The sequence below is a fragment of the Misgurnus anguillicaudatus genome, chromosome 21 (genome assembly GCF_027580225.2).
Source record: "Misgurnus anguillicaudatus chromosome 21, ASM2758022v2, whole genome shotgun sequence".
NCBI lineage: Eukaryota > Metazoa > Chordata > Actinopteri > Cypriniformes > Cobitidae > Misgurnus > Misgurnus anguillicaudatus.
Genome location: NC_073357.2, coordinates 38,602,341 through 38,620,487, shown reverse-complemented (window position 1 = coordinate 38,620,487; position 18,147 = coordinate 38,602,341). Strand labels below are relative to the sequence as shown.

At 39.1% G+C, this 18,147-nt stretch overlaps 1 protein-coding gene across 2 annotated transcripts; it reads left to right on the top strand.

Moving 5' to 3' along the window:
• The first annotated feature begins 855 nt into the window (after positions 1 to 855).
• On the top strand, positions 856 to 16,923 carry chrm4a (cholinergic receptor, muscarinic 4a). 2 transcript variants are annotated; one of them, XM_055206698.2, is made up of 2 exons: positions 856 to 1,527; positions 12,920 to 16,923. In XM_055206698.2, the coding sequence occupies exons 1-2, from the start codon at positions 1,473 to 1,475 to the stop codon at positions 14,404 to 14,406; spliced, it is 1,542 nt and encodes a 513-aa protein (XP_055062673.2). In that variant the 5' UTR covers positions 856 to 1,472; the 3' UTR covers positions 14,407 to 16,923. The 2 variants fall into 2 exon arrangements, with proteins under 2 accessions (XP_055062673.2, XP_055062680.2); XM_055206705.2 differs by lacking the exon at positions 856 to 1,527 and adding an exon at positions 8,503 to 8,575.
• The last annotated feature ends 1,224 nt before the right edge of the window (positions 16,924 to 18,147 follow it).

The window sequence follows — 18,147 nt, the reverse complement described above, 5'->3', positions numbered from 1 at the left end:
TGCCTGCATATTTGTAAACTTAGTTACGGTATGCGCATTCTTTATTCCATATTTCACGCTTGTGTACTTCAATTAAAAGCGCTGCTCATCGGCTGCGGCCGCGCGCATGCAGACTGAAAGAGGGTTCCGCCTGCGTCTCATTCAGATTATTTCGTTACGGGTTGTCAGTTGCTGTCAGCTTTCTGCTCTCCTCTGCGCTGCAATTGAAATGATTTTAAGTGCGCGAGCTCTCTGTTTTGGCTGCCATCAATCTCATTTTTTCTGCCTTGAGACAGCTGCCAGAGTGCGAGATTAATCTTGAGTCAGCAGGGCGCAAACCTTTCCAATAGGCCGAAATCCGATCACACTCGCTCTTATATTTATTTCTTTTCTGTGTTATGCCTTCACATAAGCCTACACCTACAGAGTATCGCTGATGGCACTGTGCGTGTGCAGCCTCTGGCAGGTCCGAGCGCGCGTGGTATAAACTCTGTCGTGTCATTTATCGCTGTGATTCAGTGCCACATTTGTGGTCTCTCAGATGGTTACAACGTTAGGAAAACCTTAACGTATACACTGTCAAGTGACCAGTGACCCTAGACTTTAAGGGGAAGTGTAAGCAAAGGTCATAGGTTGGATTCCCAAGGATCACTGATAAAATGTATAAGTAGCCTACTGTAAATCGTTTTGGAATGCATAGATGTAGGCTAAACGATTTGAATTAATTGAAACAAGATTCTTCAAAGTAGAGTATGGAACCAGTATGGCAATTTATTAAAAAATGCTTAAGATTTTTTTTAAATTTTGAAGTGATTTGTTTAAACAAAAGATGCTAAGATGCAAGTTGTTTTAAAGTCAAACTTGTGTCGCGGTCTGAATGAGGTTGGTTGAGCGCTGTCCACGAGCTGTGGTGCTGAATTGATACCATTTTCCCAGCGGAGTGCTGTTAAAAGCCACGCTTCACATTAACAGATACACCCAAACATAATTCATATCCCATAATAATGTGTCTCTGAAAGACCACGGTGTTTTTATTCAACTGGAATAATTTTTCAGACACTGAAAACGGAATGATGCGCTCTTAACTCTGAGAGCAGCCGGAGCTGTATGTTGAGTCAGTCGGACCTGCGGACTCTCAGCTGATTGGCTGAAGATGGATGACATCAGTAAAGTCCGCTGCCTCAGACGCGCGCTAAACTCCTGGAAAGAGATCAGAGCGTCTCGCGCATCTGGCGGATTGTAAAGCGACTCGAGAAGAGAGAAACGTTTGCGCTTCCGCTCGAGGTGCGTTAGGTGAGCAGCCAGTCGCGATGTTGAGTGTCTTCATAAGCGACAGCCGCGTGTATCAGAAGCGCATGATGTGAAAAACAAAGTCGCAACATGAGGACCTTTAAATGATCTTAAGGAAAAGAAAAACTTGAAGGAGAGATAGAGGGAGGATTCTTTCTCATTTTGTTCTTCTGGCTGGCTGAGTATTATTTAAATCATGCAACATGAATGTAACTAACAGCACTGGAGCAGAGGGACTCGCGCCCTGGTACTTTAACGGTAAGTTGAATGCCCCGGCTCATGTAAAGGCATTTTAATATAACACAGAAGACTTGTTGGAAATCACAACAGAGAAATGCTATTCAATGCGAGTACTCACTGCTGGGTACCTCGAAACGGCTTATCAAACGACACAGCAAACTCTGGGCTAATGTTTTTACTTCACCAGAAATCTCCGTTGTCTGTAGCCTAGTTTTTTCGGCCATTAGGACATTATAAATGTTTCAGTTAATGCATTTATATTTACATTATATATTTGGCAGACGGTTTTATTCAAAGCGACTGTGTTCCCTACCAACAATCTTTGGGCTGCTATAGTATAGAGCAAGGTCTACCCATTTGAGCTACAGGAATATATATATACATAAATTATGCTAATTATTTTGTAAATCCATTTGTACCTTCTACTGGAAGGTCAGAATAAGACATAAAAGCAGGGGGAGTAGGCATTACAGTAAATACAAAGGGAAACACGATTCATTTTGTTAACAATGAACTTTAAAATGCTTGTTTTATTAAAAACACATGTAGAATAAAACGTATTACTGTTGAGTTTGATACAATATACTTTATTAAAATGCCTGTTATGTGGATTAATTTTTTTTTTTCATTTGAATCAATGGACAGAGTTGACCTTATTACAGACATGTGAAGATTAATGTAAAATGTAGTTTTTATTAATTGATATGTAGATAAATGTTATATATTACATGAAACAGCTATTTAATTGCTCCAAAACGAACCTGTGTGATTATAATGATAAGTTAAAGAATAAGTTAGTAAATAAGTTATAGGTTATTCTCAGCAAAGCAATAGAAGAAACCTTTAAAATCAAATCTTTCTCAAAATAACTTGCTCTCTACCTTAAATTAGCCTGTAGAACATTTTTACACTGAAAATAACCTTTTGTGCAACAGAAAGATTTTGTGGTGTTGAAGGTTCTTTATAAAATCATACGGTACGACAAAAGAGGGCATTTGAAGAAAAGATAGAAGCTTTGGAAACTCATACAATTTAGTGGAAAAATGCATAATCAGTTTGCATAAGTGTTCAATGCACATATATATGCATCTGTACGTGTGACTGAAGGGTTTAATTTGGTTTTGTGGTGTTGTTTTGTTTATCCTGAAGCATTTTCCTGATGGTCGATTTTAGAAGTATTGGTTGACATTTACTTTGTGAGATTAGCTTGAGGTTTTTACTTATAGATTAATGTTAAGGTTTTAGGCAAACATTTCAGATTGAGATGTACTGACGTTTTTTGTGTGGGGGATTTACTATTTTCATTTTATTCTGTCACTGCTTTATTAACTGATCTATCAGGACCTGAATCTCAAGTGCCTGTTGCCTCTTTCCATAACTGAGTGTTATGATGTGAAAAATACAGGGCAATATCACAGCCTAAAGTGATAAGCACTTTGCTTCATATACAGAAATTAGAATTTTCTGGTGACAAGCTTAATACATAAGAAACAGTGAACGAAATTCATTGGAAGAAAAGTCTTTAAATATAGGCATGAGACCCTTTACTCAGTGACATGCAGGGTGTCAAGCGTCTTCTCTCTTAATGAACAAGGAGTCCCGCTCATAGACACAATGCACATGTATATTTCATCTTAATAGTCTGCGCTGGATCAACTTCTTCCTCTAAAATTTTGCCTTTTGAGATTATACCAAGTACACAGAGGAAACGAACATTTCACCCCATATACAGTACATTGCCCACAGGCTCTTTTCAAACTATTATTAAATATAAACACAGATATTTTCTAGAGCTGAACAGAGAAACAGCAACTACAAGTCTGGCTGTCATATACAGTAAAAATAAAAATCTCTCAGTTTAGTTTCTCCGTCCGTCTCAATCACATCTCTCTCTGATTCTCTGACCATGATTTGTGACTGTGTGAATTGATAAAGTACTGGAAGAATCCCCTAGAGGGAAAGCGTGATGTCTCGCCCTCTCTATCTCACTCAATCTTCCTCTTCCTCACTCTTGCTGTCTTTGTTTCTGGCTGGGTTTTAACCCAGTTTCACAGAGGAAAGTGTGTCGCTAAGCTGCTGTTTCACCCGTATACACGCACAAACATTTTGGGGCAAAAGTGAAATGCCTGTAGACACAGACAGTTCTCTGTGGCTTCTCAAGTGATGAGAATAAGTGATGCAATAACCGCTGATGTAGCAGAATTTGTTTTTGGCTCTAAACCGAGCCCCAGGCATTCTATCTCTGCTCATCAGTAACACCTGTGACACCTTTGACTAAATATTTCATCAGACTAGACTGTCATATCAGCACCCTTTCTTTGTCAGTAAAAATTGACTGTGATAAATATTGCAGTCTGATCTGATAGTCTGCAGCATTATATCATGTTGTAAAGCCTCTCGGCCATTAAAAATTCTGATTCCGGAACATCGCCCTCTGCTGTAATTATTCACATCATAGATGCTTGAGAAAATCATAAAAAATTGTTGTGTTCAACAAAAGTTGAGTTAAAACTTTAATTGTATGTTCTGAAAGAATAACCTTTGTTTTGATATCATCAAACTTTTATTGGCACAGGTTTGATGGTGAGGGTTAGGGAATTTGGCTTATACAAGACCCAGCCAGGAAGTCAGTGTTGACTGAGTGTAATTAAATTGTTTTTAATATCACATTTGATTTGGTATTAGCCTTCCTGGCAGAGCAGTGTGCACTAATTTCTCATGGGAAACTGATGCACAAGCTGCAGTATCAATAGAGATACTGTATGTCTTTAGCACCAAAGACAACTAAGGCTGCAAGCTTCACCTGACACCCGATGCCACTTACAACAGCAGGACTGTATGCTGGAGATGGTCACCGACTCATTTAGTTTTCTCATGCTGGAAAGAATAATGTTAATATTTGTGTGTGTTGTGTAAATAATTTCAAATGTTCTTTTCATGCTGCTTTCGACAGCATGTTACCAGGGAACCATCACCCACATTACCATATCTCAGAGTCCCTGCCAATCAGAGACATCTAAAACGCTTGTCTTGGGTTTAAAACATGGGATTAACGTCTTTTTATTGAGGAAACATGATCACACATTCTCACTGGGCTGAACTAGTATGATTCTTAGTATAATACTAAATCCTTAATCAGTATGTTTGCATGCAGATCTGATTGATCAGACAAATCAATGCAAAAATGTGACCGAGCAGGGAGCCGAGTATGATTTTGGTGCTGTATTCAGAAAAAAGTAATTGCATAAGCCATCATTATTGGGTGATATTTCTCAGGTTTGTTTGTGTGTAAGGTGACTCGAGTCATTAGTTTGCCAGTGGCCAGTATGGGGGATCGGATAACAAGCACATACAGTAGTAGAATCAAAAGAGGAGTCAGAGTGATGAACAGAGCACAACATCCCACACACTCCCACTCTGATGCCCGTCCGTCCGGGCACTGTGTGTTATCTGTGTGCATGTGTCCTTTTTGACTTGTTAACAAACTTTAACTTTTGTTTGTCAAAGCAGTGACTGCCCCCACCCTCCAAAATATATATATATAACATTACAGCTAATGACAACTTATAAATAGAACCTTTCACTTTTATTACATTGATATTGATGTATATACATCATGCACAGATGTTTATGTTAATTAATAGATATTTATGTGTAATTTTTCTTGTTTAGAGTTATACTTGTGGGGGAAAGTATATTTGGTAGCAGATGGCTTTATGTTTCGAGCTGCCAGCTGGTAACTGGAGGGTTTCTTGTTTTACTCCCTATAGACTCGCTAAATGAGCAGCATCCATGTGTGTGTCTACGTGTGTGTTTGTTTGTGCAGACAAGCGTGTGTGTGACGGCATCCATAGTCAAATCCTCTGAAGCTGAGTGGTCTCCCGTCTTGTTCTGTCATTAAATTGAATGGAAGGGTAGATAAGCTTTTAGCTTTTATGAACGTGTGTGTGTGTGTAAAGCAAAGATGTGTTTAAGCAACAGCTGTTTTTTGCATCCCAGTGCTTAGCACAGGAGACACATAATGGAAAGAACGACAGATTATACAAGTCTCGGTTTGTTGGTATCTTAGGAGACTCTGAAAACTCACTTTACTGTTTTTATTTTTATTTTTTTGACAACATGTCATCACCTCTCACATGCAGCCAAACAATTCACTGGAAGGATTGCAAAAAGTAAAGGCTTCCAATAGGCAATGACAAGCTTTTTAAAGGTGCTGACACAAAGATTACAATACAGCACATATAGGAGAATGTTCTGTTTATTTTGTTCTCTCTTTTTCGCTTCTTCTCTCTCTTTCTCTCTCGATAACTGCTACGGTCCTGGTGTACTGTGAATAAATTGGGCTTTAGTCCATGTTGTCATGTTAGACTAGATGTGATTTGGCCTGCTGAGCATGTCTCCTGTTGCCCTGTATCTTTCTGCTAAATATTAATCACATCTCCTTCTGGTGGCTTCTCTCATGTGAGCTTGTGACTCACTTGTACAATTACTCTGCTGTAAATAGCTTTTAGAGATTGTAGTAAATGTATGTATTGTTGCATTTGTAATATGTTACAGTACATTTATGACTTTTGCCCACACGGTATAATTGATTAACAGCGTGTTTGATGTGGTGGTTGTGTCAATTGAAAATGTGTTTTATGCATTTAATATAATGCGTTTATGTATATCACAGTATATCATGTGGGTAATTGAATTTAGATCTGCACATGGAGTAATAGGAGAGTGTGTGCTCGAGAGAGAGAGATTAGGGTCATAAATAAAGAGTTTATGGGCAGAACGTGTCCTGCACAAGAGAGAGGGACGAGAAAAGGTGCGGAGGGAAAAGTAGATTAATTATTATGATTATATGATACATCTTTCTACATCTTGAAGGTGTTCACTTCAAAATGAACATTATTTATAATGATCTTACACACTATTGGCTTATTACTGCTCTTGCAATACTGCGGTCAGGAGTCATTGATTGTAATCCTTCTGTATGCTGGTTAGCCTGGTGTTGTTTTCCAAGCTATGTTAAGCAGGTCAGTGTATCCCCCCATTTAGGGCACAGAATAAAGCGGATGATACATCTGCACAGCATTGGCCGTGGTGCTGTGATCATGCATGGAGCTGTTGCAGGCTTGAGAGCCAGCTGAGATCAGACCCCTCATATCTCACTGCTGCAGGCTGATCACCCTCGCCAATTCAACAACCACAGCTATGACAACTTTAAAATGAGTGCGTATCACAAAAATAGATTTAGTTCACGGTTATTTAGCAGGAAACTTAACATTAAGTTGCATTAATTTAAGTTGCATTACATTTGCTGTTGACCCTTTCGAGGAACAGAGCAGAAATAAACTTCGTAAAGGTCCAATGTGTATTAAACTTGCATAGATCAATTTGTCCTGATATTTTATTCTCGGACTGCAAGTGCATTTACAGTGTCTGATTTCAGAGGTGTCCACAGGTGTGTCAATGAAAGATATTTATAATATAGTGAGATACGGGAATAATCCGTTAATTTGAGATGGAATGTCTGTCTCTGTTACGGATATTCAGTTCCGCCCATCGGATGCGAACAGTGACAAACAGCCCAGATAAATTAACCATGGCCTGGAGGAGAGGAGGTGTGTTGGTGGGGCGACTTTAATTGAATTTCAGCAAAGCCTCAAAGTTCCAGAACAATGTTTAGCGCAAGCTTCGCCGAGATTTTTGTCAGCAGATCATAAATGTTCCAGACTGTTTTTATCTTCTGACATGAGAGTCGGAGCAGGTATTGTGCTGGTTCAAAGCTCAGCCCCCCGCAGTACACAAATGTCACTCCATCCTCAAAGAGCTTTGAATCTCTGAATATTAACCTTCAGTAAGAGGCTTCTGAAGAAGGGAAAACCCTTAAACGAAACAAACAAACAGGCAGACAACAAAGGCTCTTTCTTTTCAATGTAACAATGAGGGCCAGTGGTTTTAGGGGGAACACGGAGGAACAATAAACACTATACAGACAAATTGAATGCAGTAAGCAGACTATACCCATTCTTATTCTCATGTAGAGAACGCCGTGAAACTCAGAAAGAGTGACTTGATGTATTATTGCCTGTCTCTCTCAATCTCATTATACAGTCACTTTGGGAATGACTCAGACTGTTTGTGTAAACAGATCTCATTTATGAATGTGAGCCTCTGTGTTGTCATTATTATCATGCCTATGAATTCTGATTCCAACTGAGAGATTATGAATGAAATAATCTACTTGGGTTGTTAGATCAGATGAAGCTATAGGCATGCAGAGCAGTCAGGCTTCTAGTCGAAGCTGAAACTGTTAAGGTGGTCTACTGTGTGTGCTAGATTTCATTATTAGATGGGTTTCTGCTCTTTTTGTTTTCTTTGTCTTATGTTGTCTAAGAAACAAATATTGTTTGGACAATTACAGCAGGAGAGATGATACACTGTCAGATGAAATGGTCAAAAAATTGTCCCTAGCTGTTCACGGGCACGGCGGTACCCTTTTAAAAATACACCCTTGCGCCTAAAGTTAATACTATCTTAGAGGTACAGTAAATATTGCTACCAAAGAGTGCATATTAGTACCTCAAATGTACATTTTTTTATAAAATGTATATCTATACCTAAATGGCAGTGGCGGCTCGTGACTGCTCATCCGAGGGGTGCTAATTCAAAATAAGTGTTGGTGGGTTGCTTGCGTTTTCAAAATATGTGTTTGTTGTGTCGTGTGAACCATGTGCATCACGTGTCAAAATAAGTGCACATGCGTCAATACTGTTTATGATTTAAGAGATGCTCACAGTTACAAAATACATGCAAGACACTCCCTTTTCATTTACGCATGAGATTATGCGAGTATCTGGCAAACGCAAGCGTCTCTTTCATCATAAACCCTTTAGACGAATCTGCAGCAGGCACTTATTTTGAAAAGACACGTGATGAACACATGATCTCTCGATGCACAGAACACATATTTTGAAAAAAGGAACCACACACATAACGGGTTACACACATGTTGTGACGAACTTCGCATCGAGCGCCCTCGAAAAAAGAAGTCACCGGCCGCCACTGCTAAATGGTACAGTATTAGGATCTTTTTATATGGTACTGCCCCACTGACAGCTTAGGACCATTTTTTTGACCAGCATATGCCAGACGTAGACGTAAACTTCTTTGGACGTGCCACTTAAAGTTAATGTTTAAGTAAGGAGTCAAATTATATGAGAAAGCTAAAAACACAGCTGCTGTTAGTCTCATCACAGGCGAATATCAGATGATTATTCTTGATTTATATTTAATGAGGTTCGCCACTTATCTTTCTTCTCCGCTCGAATCCAAAGTTGAGTAATTGCTGATTTATATTTGATAAGGGCTAAAGAATCATCTCCTCACACTGCGTCACCTGCACCTGAGGGGAAATTACAAAAAAAGACCAAAACTCAGCTGACACTTTCATCTCTAAAGTACTGATGGGTAGCAGGAGCCACACCCCTTAAGACGTGCAATCCCTGTTTGGCTGAGAGGGGAGGAGAGATGGTGTCTGTTCGTCAAAAAGCTTTCAAAAAGAATAGGATGTGCGGCGTCTGGCCGTCCGGAGTGTGGAAAAGCTTTGATGCCTGCTGATAATCAGTCAGGTGGTTTTAGAGCAGACTATAGATAAGGCAAAGGGCTAGATAGGAGGCCATCCTCTGGTGGGAACCTGATATCAGATTGAATAGTATAAAAGACTTTTAAAAGAGTTTTTATATCTTTAATGATGCATAGCGGTTTAAAGCATTCAAGTTTCATTAATGTCCACGTGTTTAGAATCATCAGAGGAGGCAGTGATCATTATATTCACAAGCAACCCCATATTTATTCTTAATAGCTTGTCATTTCTTGTGGTATCCAATAGATGGCAACCTTAAAAGGATACTTTTACCTTACCCTCTCACTAAAATAGGTGATTTAAAGTATCTCTTTAAAATGCTTAAAGATATTTGTAACTCTGATGTACTACTCTAATGTTTTAAGGCATCCCTTCAAACATGCTCTATGACAGCAGCAGTCTCCTGTATGTGTAGCTGAAGGTTTTTGATGATGCATGACCTGAAATAACTTTGTAGATTTATGCTCTCAAAATAATTTGAATGATTTCTGATATCATTTTATTACTTTTTTAGATAAAGCGGTGCACATCATGCTGTCTCTTGCCAGATTTAGCATATGGGTGCGTCATGATAAAACGTTTACAAATGGGCCACACAAACACACAAAATGAAAACAATCATAAAAATAAGTAAATAAATATATAAATAAATATATAAATTGTTATCTATATAACAATCATCTGTGCCAAATATGTTTTCCTTACATGTGCCGCTTGTCTTGCCTGTCTTAAACTTATTGCGAGTCTGTGAGATTAACATAAAATATAGCCGGGTGATTCTCACGAAAACTTGGTTTTAAAAATGTCAAGCATGAAAATGTAAAAATTGCTTAAATTTACTTTATTTCCCACCAGACATTGAAAAACAAAGTCTGGAGTAAATGGGAACATTAATTTAAAAACTTTTACTTATCATTTAACACTTTTTGTAACATAATTTTAAAAATTAGTCCTAAAAAATCTCATTACCGCAACAGTCAGAAAACATCAACACTGACATATTTTCAAAATGACATGAGAAACCTGAAAGAACATAATTTGGAGATTCTGCACATGCATTTAAAATCAAAGTATTATGCTTCTATTAATTAAATTAACATTTAATAAGCATCTGTTGCGGTAATGATAATCAAAATGTCGTGTAAGCATTCTGACAAGACAATATTTCAAATTAACTGTAAAAAAATGATCTTACCTGGTAGCCATCTTGAAGTAACTGGTCCATGTGCTTGGTCACTCAAAATCAAACTTTATTAAAATTCTGTATGTGTGCTTAAAATGTTCTCAAAAAGTGTTGCGGAGGATGAGAACATCAGGCATGGACACATCATTTTCCTAATTTTTTTTTCATTATTATTATACATGAATATTCAGTAAATATTTTTTCTGTCATCTAAAGTACTCTAGCAAAACATCCATTTATTTTTTTTCTTAATATTTTTGTGTTAATTTGATTAAATTACAACATAACGCATGTTCAAACACAGCCGGACACAGTGCGGTAATGAGAATTTCAGCAGAAAATGAGATAAAATTTACAATTATAAATTCTTATGTTGAAATCACACATTGTGCAAGGTAGAACACAGTATTGTGTTAATTCTGATGCTTTTTAATGTTACTATATTACACATTTTAAAGCTAAAATCATTTGTGCCGTGGTGTTTCAATGGTTTCGTGAGAATCACCCAGCCAATCTGTGTCATAAATATTCAAGAATGAAATATTCAAGAATTTGAAAAGGGCAATTTTTCTATCGGCCCTGCCCTGAGCTGCCAGGGGGGTAGAGGTCTTTACGGATCCACTTAAAACCAAAAACCTGAGTTCCGACCCGAGCAGGTTTGGGTATAAAAGTTTCATGTGTGACTCCGACACGGGTTGGGTATAATAATAGCAGCATCGGGTCTCTGGTAATTTAAAATGGACACGAGATGACCCAAACTAGCATGTGTGTGTCAACCCACCCAACCCCCTGTTTGCCATGAGCGCTTGTGACATCATGTGACTGGCGGTAGGTTAATTTTCATTGATACAGACCTGTCAATCAATGTACAGTTTAGCAGTGTCGTCGTCAGATAACAAAGTATAATTAACGGAGCAGCGGGCCACATTGGTTGCGAGCCCACCGAGGTTTCTTTCTGTCTGACTGGTGCGTGCTGGGCTGCAGACTGCACACACGTCGGTGCCGTTTACATCCGGGTCCAGTTGGGTAAAAACTGGTTCGTAAAAAGTGATTTGGGTAATTTCTGGTCAGGTACATTTCTTTTGTCTGTGCTAAACGCAGCCCTACAGTCACTGCTAGTGCACACTGTCAGGAATGTAAAGGGCCAATCACAACAAACATATTTTAAATGCTTGGAAACGTAAGGCGTGCCACTCTGTTTTTTTGACGTCAGATGCTTCTCCGCTCTGAGTGCTCTTTTAAAAACACGTGGCGTGGCAGGCGGCAAAAAACGCACGGTGTTCGGCGTGCATAAACGAAATTCAAAAAAGGCGCGTGCAAATGCCATAAACGCGTTTGGTGTGATCGCCCTCTAATTGTGTTTGGTCTATTACTGAACTTGCTTGAGAAAAAAAACACTATTAAACACCTTGGTAGGTCATTCAATAGAACAAAGGTCATTGCCAGTCCCGTGCCAGTAGCCTTCTTCGCTGTTATTATGTGTGCGTAATTTAACCATAAACTGTCAATAGCTTTGTCTCCTTTCAGAAGGCTGCATTCTTTGTGTCTTCTAGACTAGAGGTTGCATCCTCTGAATCATGCAGTATATGGAGGGTCCTCAACCTAGAATTAAACGAAATTACTGAAACGAGACACAGCTAATATTAGCACCCAGTAGAGCGTTTCCGCATTTAACAACATCGGGCCCTCGGGCCAACAACAAATGTTTAAGTATTATTTATGCAGATTTTATCTTGCATGACATTTTTTAGTGGCCACCAAATCAAATTTTTGTCCCGCCAAAGGCTTTTTGGATAATTTATTGTGATGAATGAATTATGTTGTTGATTGCGGTATAGAGAACGAGCACAGAGTCGCGCATGAGCGCACTCTTTGTCTCCAAACTAAGCACAGTTTCTGCTCTCTTATTAACGTTTGGTATGTTAAGTCAGGGCAACGTATGGTATGGTACGTTACGGCAATGTATTACGTTAGGACAACGTAAGGTATTACATTATGGCAACATATGGTATGTTACATTAGGGCAGGGTTTGTATACGTTACGGCAACCTGCGGGTATACACATGTACAAAGTTCCAGTATGACAGGTTGTTTGAGATTTGTTGTGAGGTTTTACATGATAAATCTCTGGGTTCCTAAGGTCCATGTCTAATAATGGTGTCTTTATTATTCATGAGCAACTTCGATCATTAAGAGCCTGAAGTGTCAGCTGACATTAATGACAGGGTTGCTTTGACTTTTGTAAATTGGCTAATGTCTTACCCATGAGTTAAGCGTGTGTCTAATCTGAATAAAACATGAGCATGTTAATAATTGTGAAGACTTTATTAATCCTCACCTGACGCAGTCTCACACTCTGTTATATCTCAGCATCAAATGCTTTTGGAGACGTGGTCCACCTCATTTTAATATAAACACCATGAATCTACATTTACATTTTAAATGTAAGGCTATTTATGTTTAATGACAAAAATAAGTTTGTTCAAGCAGTATTCGTCATAAATAACGGCATACTGTTTTCCATTAATTCGGTCATTCTATCTATCTTTATTATTTTATTAATGTGTAATTATCTCTGTGTTGTGTTTCAGGCTCATTGAGCAACGTGTCCAGTGATGGCAACCTCAGTTGTGACAGCAGCAGTGCTAATGGCTCATGTCCAGCGGCTGAGACAGATGCCAATAGCTCGTATAAGACGTTGGAGATGGTATTCATTGCACTGGTTACAGGATCCCTCAGTTTTGTCACCGTTGTGGGCAACATCCTTGTCATGCTCTCAATTAAGGTCAATCGGCACCTGCAGACCGTCAACAACTACTTCCTGTTCAGCCTGGCATGTGCGGATCTCATTATTGGCGCTTTTTCCATGAACCTTTACACCGTCTACATCATCAGAGGTTATTGGCCGCTCGGCCCGGTAGTGTGCGACCTATGGCTAGCGTTGGATTACGTGGTCAGCAACGCCTCTGTAATGAACCTGCTAATCATCAGCTTCGACCGTTACTTCTGTGTGACCAAACCCCTAAGTTATCCCACACGCCGAACCACCAAGATGGCAGGGCTTATGATCGCTTCCGCCTGGATCCTGTCGTTTATCCTATGGGCTCCTGCTATCCTGTTCTGGCAGTTCATTGTCGGAGAACGGACTGTGGAACCAGGCGAATGCTACATCCAGTTCCTTTCCAACCCCGCCGTCACATTCGGCACAGCTATCGCTGCTTTCTACCTGCCGGTGGTCATCATGACGGTGCTGTACGTGCACATCTCTTTGGCCAGCCGCAGCCGTGTGTCCAAGCAGAAGCCCGAAGCCAAAAAGGAGAAGAAAGCGCAAAAGTCGAGCGGTCTGCTCAAGAGTCACATCTTAAAGCAGAACAACAACAACCAGTCTCCTCCCAAGCCCAGTTTGGATACCTGCTCAACCGTAGACACCATGAAGAACGGAAAACTAGACGAGTCTGTGATATCTACAAAGGCCGACTCCTGCGTGCAGCCCGAGGAGAAAGAGAGCTCCAATGACTCCAGCACTGCCAGCATAGCACCTAAAGAGCCCAAAGAGAGGGCTAACAGCGAGGCCATATCAGAGGCCGGTCTGACACCTGCGCCGGCACCTGTGCCTAAAGTCAACCCTCAATCAAGATGGTCCAAGATCAAGATCGTCACCAAGCAGGCAGGAGACGAGTGCATCACAGCCATCGAGATCGTCCCACCGAACAGTTCTGGCGAGAGACGGTCCATCCCCGTGAGCCGTCCCCGTACGGTAGCGCGGAAGTTCGCTAGCATCGCCCGCAGCCAGGTGAAGAGGAAAAGGCAGATGGCGGCGCGAGAGAAGAAAGTGACAAAGACGATCTTTGCCATTTTGCTGGCCTTTATTATAACGTGGACGCCGTACAATGTGATGGTCTTAATCAGCACATTCTGCCAGTCTTGTGTTCCAGACACGGTCTGGGCCATTGGCTATTGGCTCTGTTATGTCAATAGTACCATCAACCCTGCTTGCTATGCACTTTGTAATGCCACCTTCAAAAAGACATTCAAAAACCTCCTCATGTGCCAGTATAAGAACATTGGTACCAGATGAGCTGAGAGCAGATGCCAGCAGTCTCATAAAATGGATGTGGAGGCTGTTCTGGTTCTTATAGTTTGACATTTGGAAGGTACTGTGCAGCACATCGTGTGGCTTTATAATCTAATAATGCTAAAAAATGTGCTGCACAAATCCCAAACTATTATGTATTAAGAAATCAGCGTTTACAAGAATGAGATCATGGAGTTGAAGCTGAGATCATGAAACAATGTTGTTTTAAGTATTTTTGGACCGTTGGAACTTGCTGTAATGTAAAGATCTCCGGATCAGTATTACATAGCTTAGAGAGCCAATCCCAGGAAAGTGCAGTAAAGATTAAATACGTAAAAGAGACTATAGATTTGATTATTTATTTATTTCTTGATCTCTCCACTATAGCACAAATGGTATCAGTCTAGTAAGTATTAATATTTTCTGACACAGAGTTGTGTAGGAGGATTATGATCTCTAAAATGATCATGTAGAGAAAAATATAAAACCGTACAGTTGTGATTAAGTAAATATCACAGCTGAAAGACATGAAATATCTTCCAGTTTATCTGTCCCTAAAAGCACTGCGCTCTTGAATGAGTTAACATTTCATAGATCTGCACCTTTCATATAAAATGCAAAATAATGGAAGACTGAAGTTGTTTGCTGACCATAACAGCTGTTTACATTCATATCGAGATGAATTCAGTCTTTAATATCCTCTTATCGGGATCTTCTTGAGGTTTTGGAATAGGTGAAAATCTAAAGGATCCTCCTCAATGGATTAGGATATGCATTATGGACTTGATACAGTAGGTTGAGGCACTATACTGAGCTATGAGAAAGGTCACTGTAAGGGTTGACCTTACAGATGTGTGTAAATATGTTTAGTTTACGGTATGAGTATATGCTCTTGAAAGTATTTTTTCTCTTCCCTGCATTGAATGTCTTGATGTTTGTGTTCCTCTTGTATTTACTTGGTGAACTACATGTGAATTTTACAAATTAAATATTTAAATGTATTGCTGTCTGTATGCAAAACTGTTGAAATCATTTATAAATTGTGATATAGTTGGAAAAACTAGGAGATAACTTGTACATTTATTTAAACTATTTATAAGATGATCAATTTGAGGAACACATCGAACTGTCAAGAAATGCTGTATGAGAAATGCAAAATTGGTTTTATATCTTCACACAAACACTTTCTGCATATATTCTCTTCATATTATTATAATTATTATTTGCTCATGGTGCAATACAGTTAAGTTTTGCTTGTTTTTTACTCTACAGTTTGTAATTGATGAAACACGACCATTCAAAGTCAATTCAAAAGGAATTTTCTCCCAGACTGATTTCATAGATTTGTTTTGCTCAGAATAAGCAAAATGTTTCAGAAACTTGTTTAGGGCTTATTACCAATAAGCTGTTTCAGCAACTACAGACTGTACTTGAAAGCATTAAACCAAAGAGGTTGTGGTGCTGTGATTTGTTATTAAGCCTGGTCAGGCCGTGAGAATATTCATTCATCAAGAAAAGATCATTAGCATCATTTTAAAGTGCACACTTGCTTTTCTTCATGTTACTACCTCATAATCACAATTTCATTCATAATGCTTTCATTGCCAATCCAGAGTGTTAAAACAGATTATGACGATTATTATTGCATTGCAAAATAATCTAATAACAGTTTCCATTTATCTAAGATGATACGTTGACTGTTGTAGGTTAGTTCACAGTCTATATCAGAGTCAATGCCTGTCCAGTAAAATTCAATGAACTAAAGCAATGGAAATGTATTCGCAGAGCTTTATGACATCTTTTGTGATCATCCTAAAGCAATTAAATCATCAATCTGATCTTTCTAAACGTCACCCTTTTGTAAATCTGAAAAAGAAAATATTGATGTTTGCTAGTTGACAAATATGATATACAGGACTGTGCAAAAGTCTTTGCTAAACAGCAACTGATGTAATTATTTCCTTGTTTCTTTATTAGAATTCAACCAGAAAACCATTTAAATCTTTTATAAGCAGCTATATATAAGTGGCATTTACACTTGCATTTGATCAATAGCAGAAAGCTGCAGGCTCTTTTTATTCTAATCTAATGAATTCATGACTGCCAAGCTTGGTCACACTAAATTAAAACCCAAGCACATATTTCTGGTATTTTCTGTTTGTATCTAAATAAAAAAATGAAAAAGGATGATCATTAAAACTTTAATAAAATAACAAAGCTGGTGGTAGCTTTTGCACAGCACTGTATTTCCTCTGGTGTTTTAATAAAGGGGTTAAAATTCCATTTGAAATGTCTACAAAATGTTTATTATATGGGGATTCAAGAACAGATCCCCTATACTGAAGGTCATTACTAGCTGAATGGCAAAATCAACTCTTGATACCCCACTGAAGCTGATAGAATGAATATACTGTAATTATGAACGTCTCTACCACTGCCCTTAAAGAACCAATGTACATACAAGTGTATGGTTCTTTTTTCTATTGCATTAAACTTAATAAAGATCTTGAGCTCACTGACCAGGATGAGAAGACAATGATTATTCTTGCATGTTCGTGAATACAAATCAGATTTTGGGGAGTCCATAGGGGAGGTCACCTCTTGGCCAGTGGCGGCCGGTGACTTCTTTTTTCGAGGGAGCTCGATGCAAAGTTTGTCACAACATGAATGTAGCCTATCATGTGTGTGGTTCCCTTTTTCAAAATGTGTGCTCTGCGCTTTAAGAGATCCTGTGTGCATCCCATGTCATGCCAAAAGAAGTGCCTGCTGCAGACGTGTCTAACGGGTTTATGATAAAAGAGATGCTCGCGTTTGCCAGATACTCGTATAATCTCATGTGTAATCAAAGTTTACTGTTATGGGAGTGTCTTGCTTGTATTTTGTAAAAATTTATCATAAACGGTTTTGACACGTGTGCAGCAGGCACTTATCCCGACAAAACACGTGATGCACACAGGATCTCTCGACACGCAGAACACACATTTTGGAAAAGGGAACCACACACGTGACACACTTATTTTGAATTAGCGACCCTCGGATGAGCAGTCATGAGCCGCCACTGCTCTTGGCTCAACCAAGAGTACAGATGTACTGTTAAGCAGATAAAACTTTCTTCTTATCTGTTTGTACTATATGAAAATGTTATGGTCTCTTTGGAGGCCATTTAGGCCCTGTTTACATTTACATGGTTATTTTGAAAAACCGAGACATTTCCCTTCGTTTGCGCCCTTCATTTACATGCAAACGGAGATCTAGCCTATGAAAACGATTCTTTCTGAAAACTCCGGCCAGGGTGGAGATTTGTTTGAAAATCTTTGGTTGCACGGTTGCATGTAAACTGAGACAAACGGATGTTTAGGTAGCAACATCACAGTACGAGCTCACACCTATGCCAAAAGTGTGACCTTGTTCAAAAGAGGAACTGCTGTTTTCTGGATTTTAATTGGCTTATGTGAACTTGAGCTTCTCGTTACACCGCCACCTAGAGGTTTGGCATGCTCTTGATGGCATATATACACGGGTACGTGTCAAATGAACAATTTTCTGAAAACTGACATGTGTGCACAAAGTTATTTTTTAAACCGGGGAGGTTGAAATGTCTGTTTATGAAAATAGCCGCCCACGTGTAAACGTAGTCTTAGTTTAATGGTCTACTCATTGCATATTATAACCTTCTGTCACCTTTAGGTCAAACAAAAAAAGGTAAAATACACTGTGTTGGGGTTTTTTCCCTTAGCAATCCTT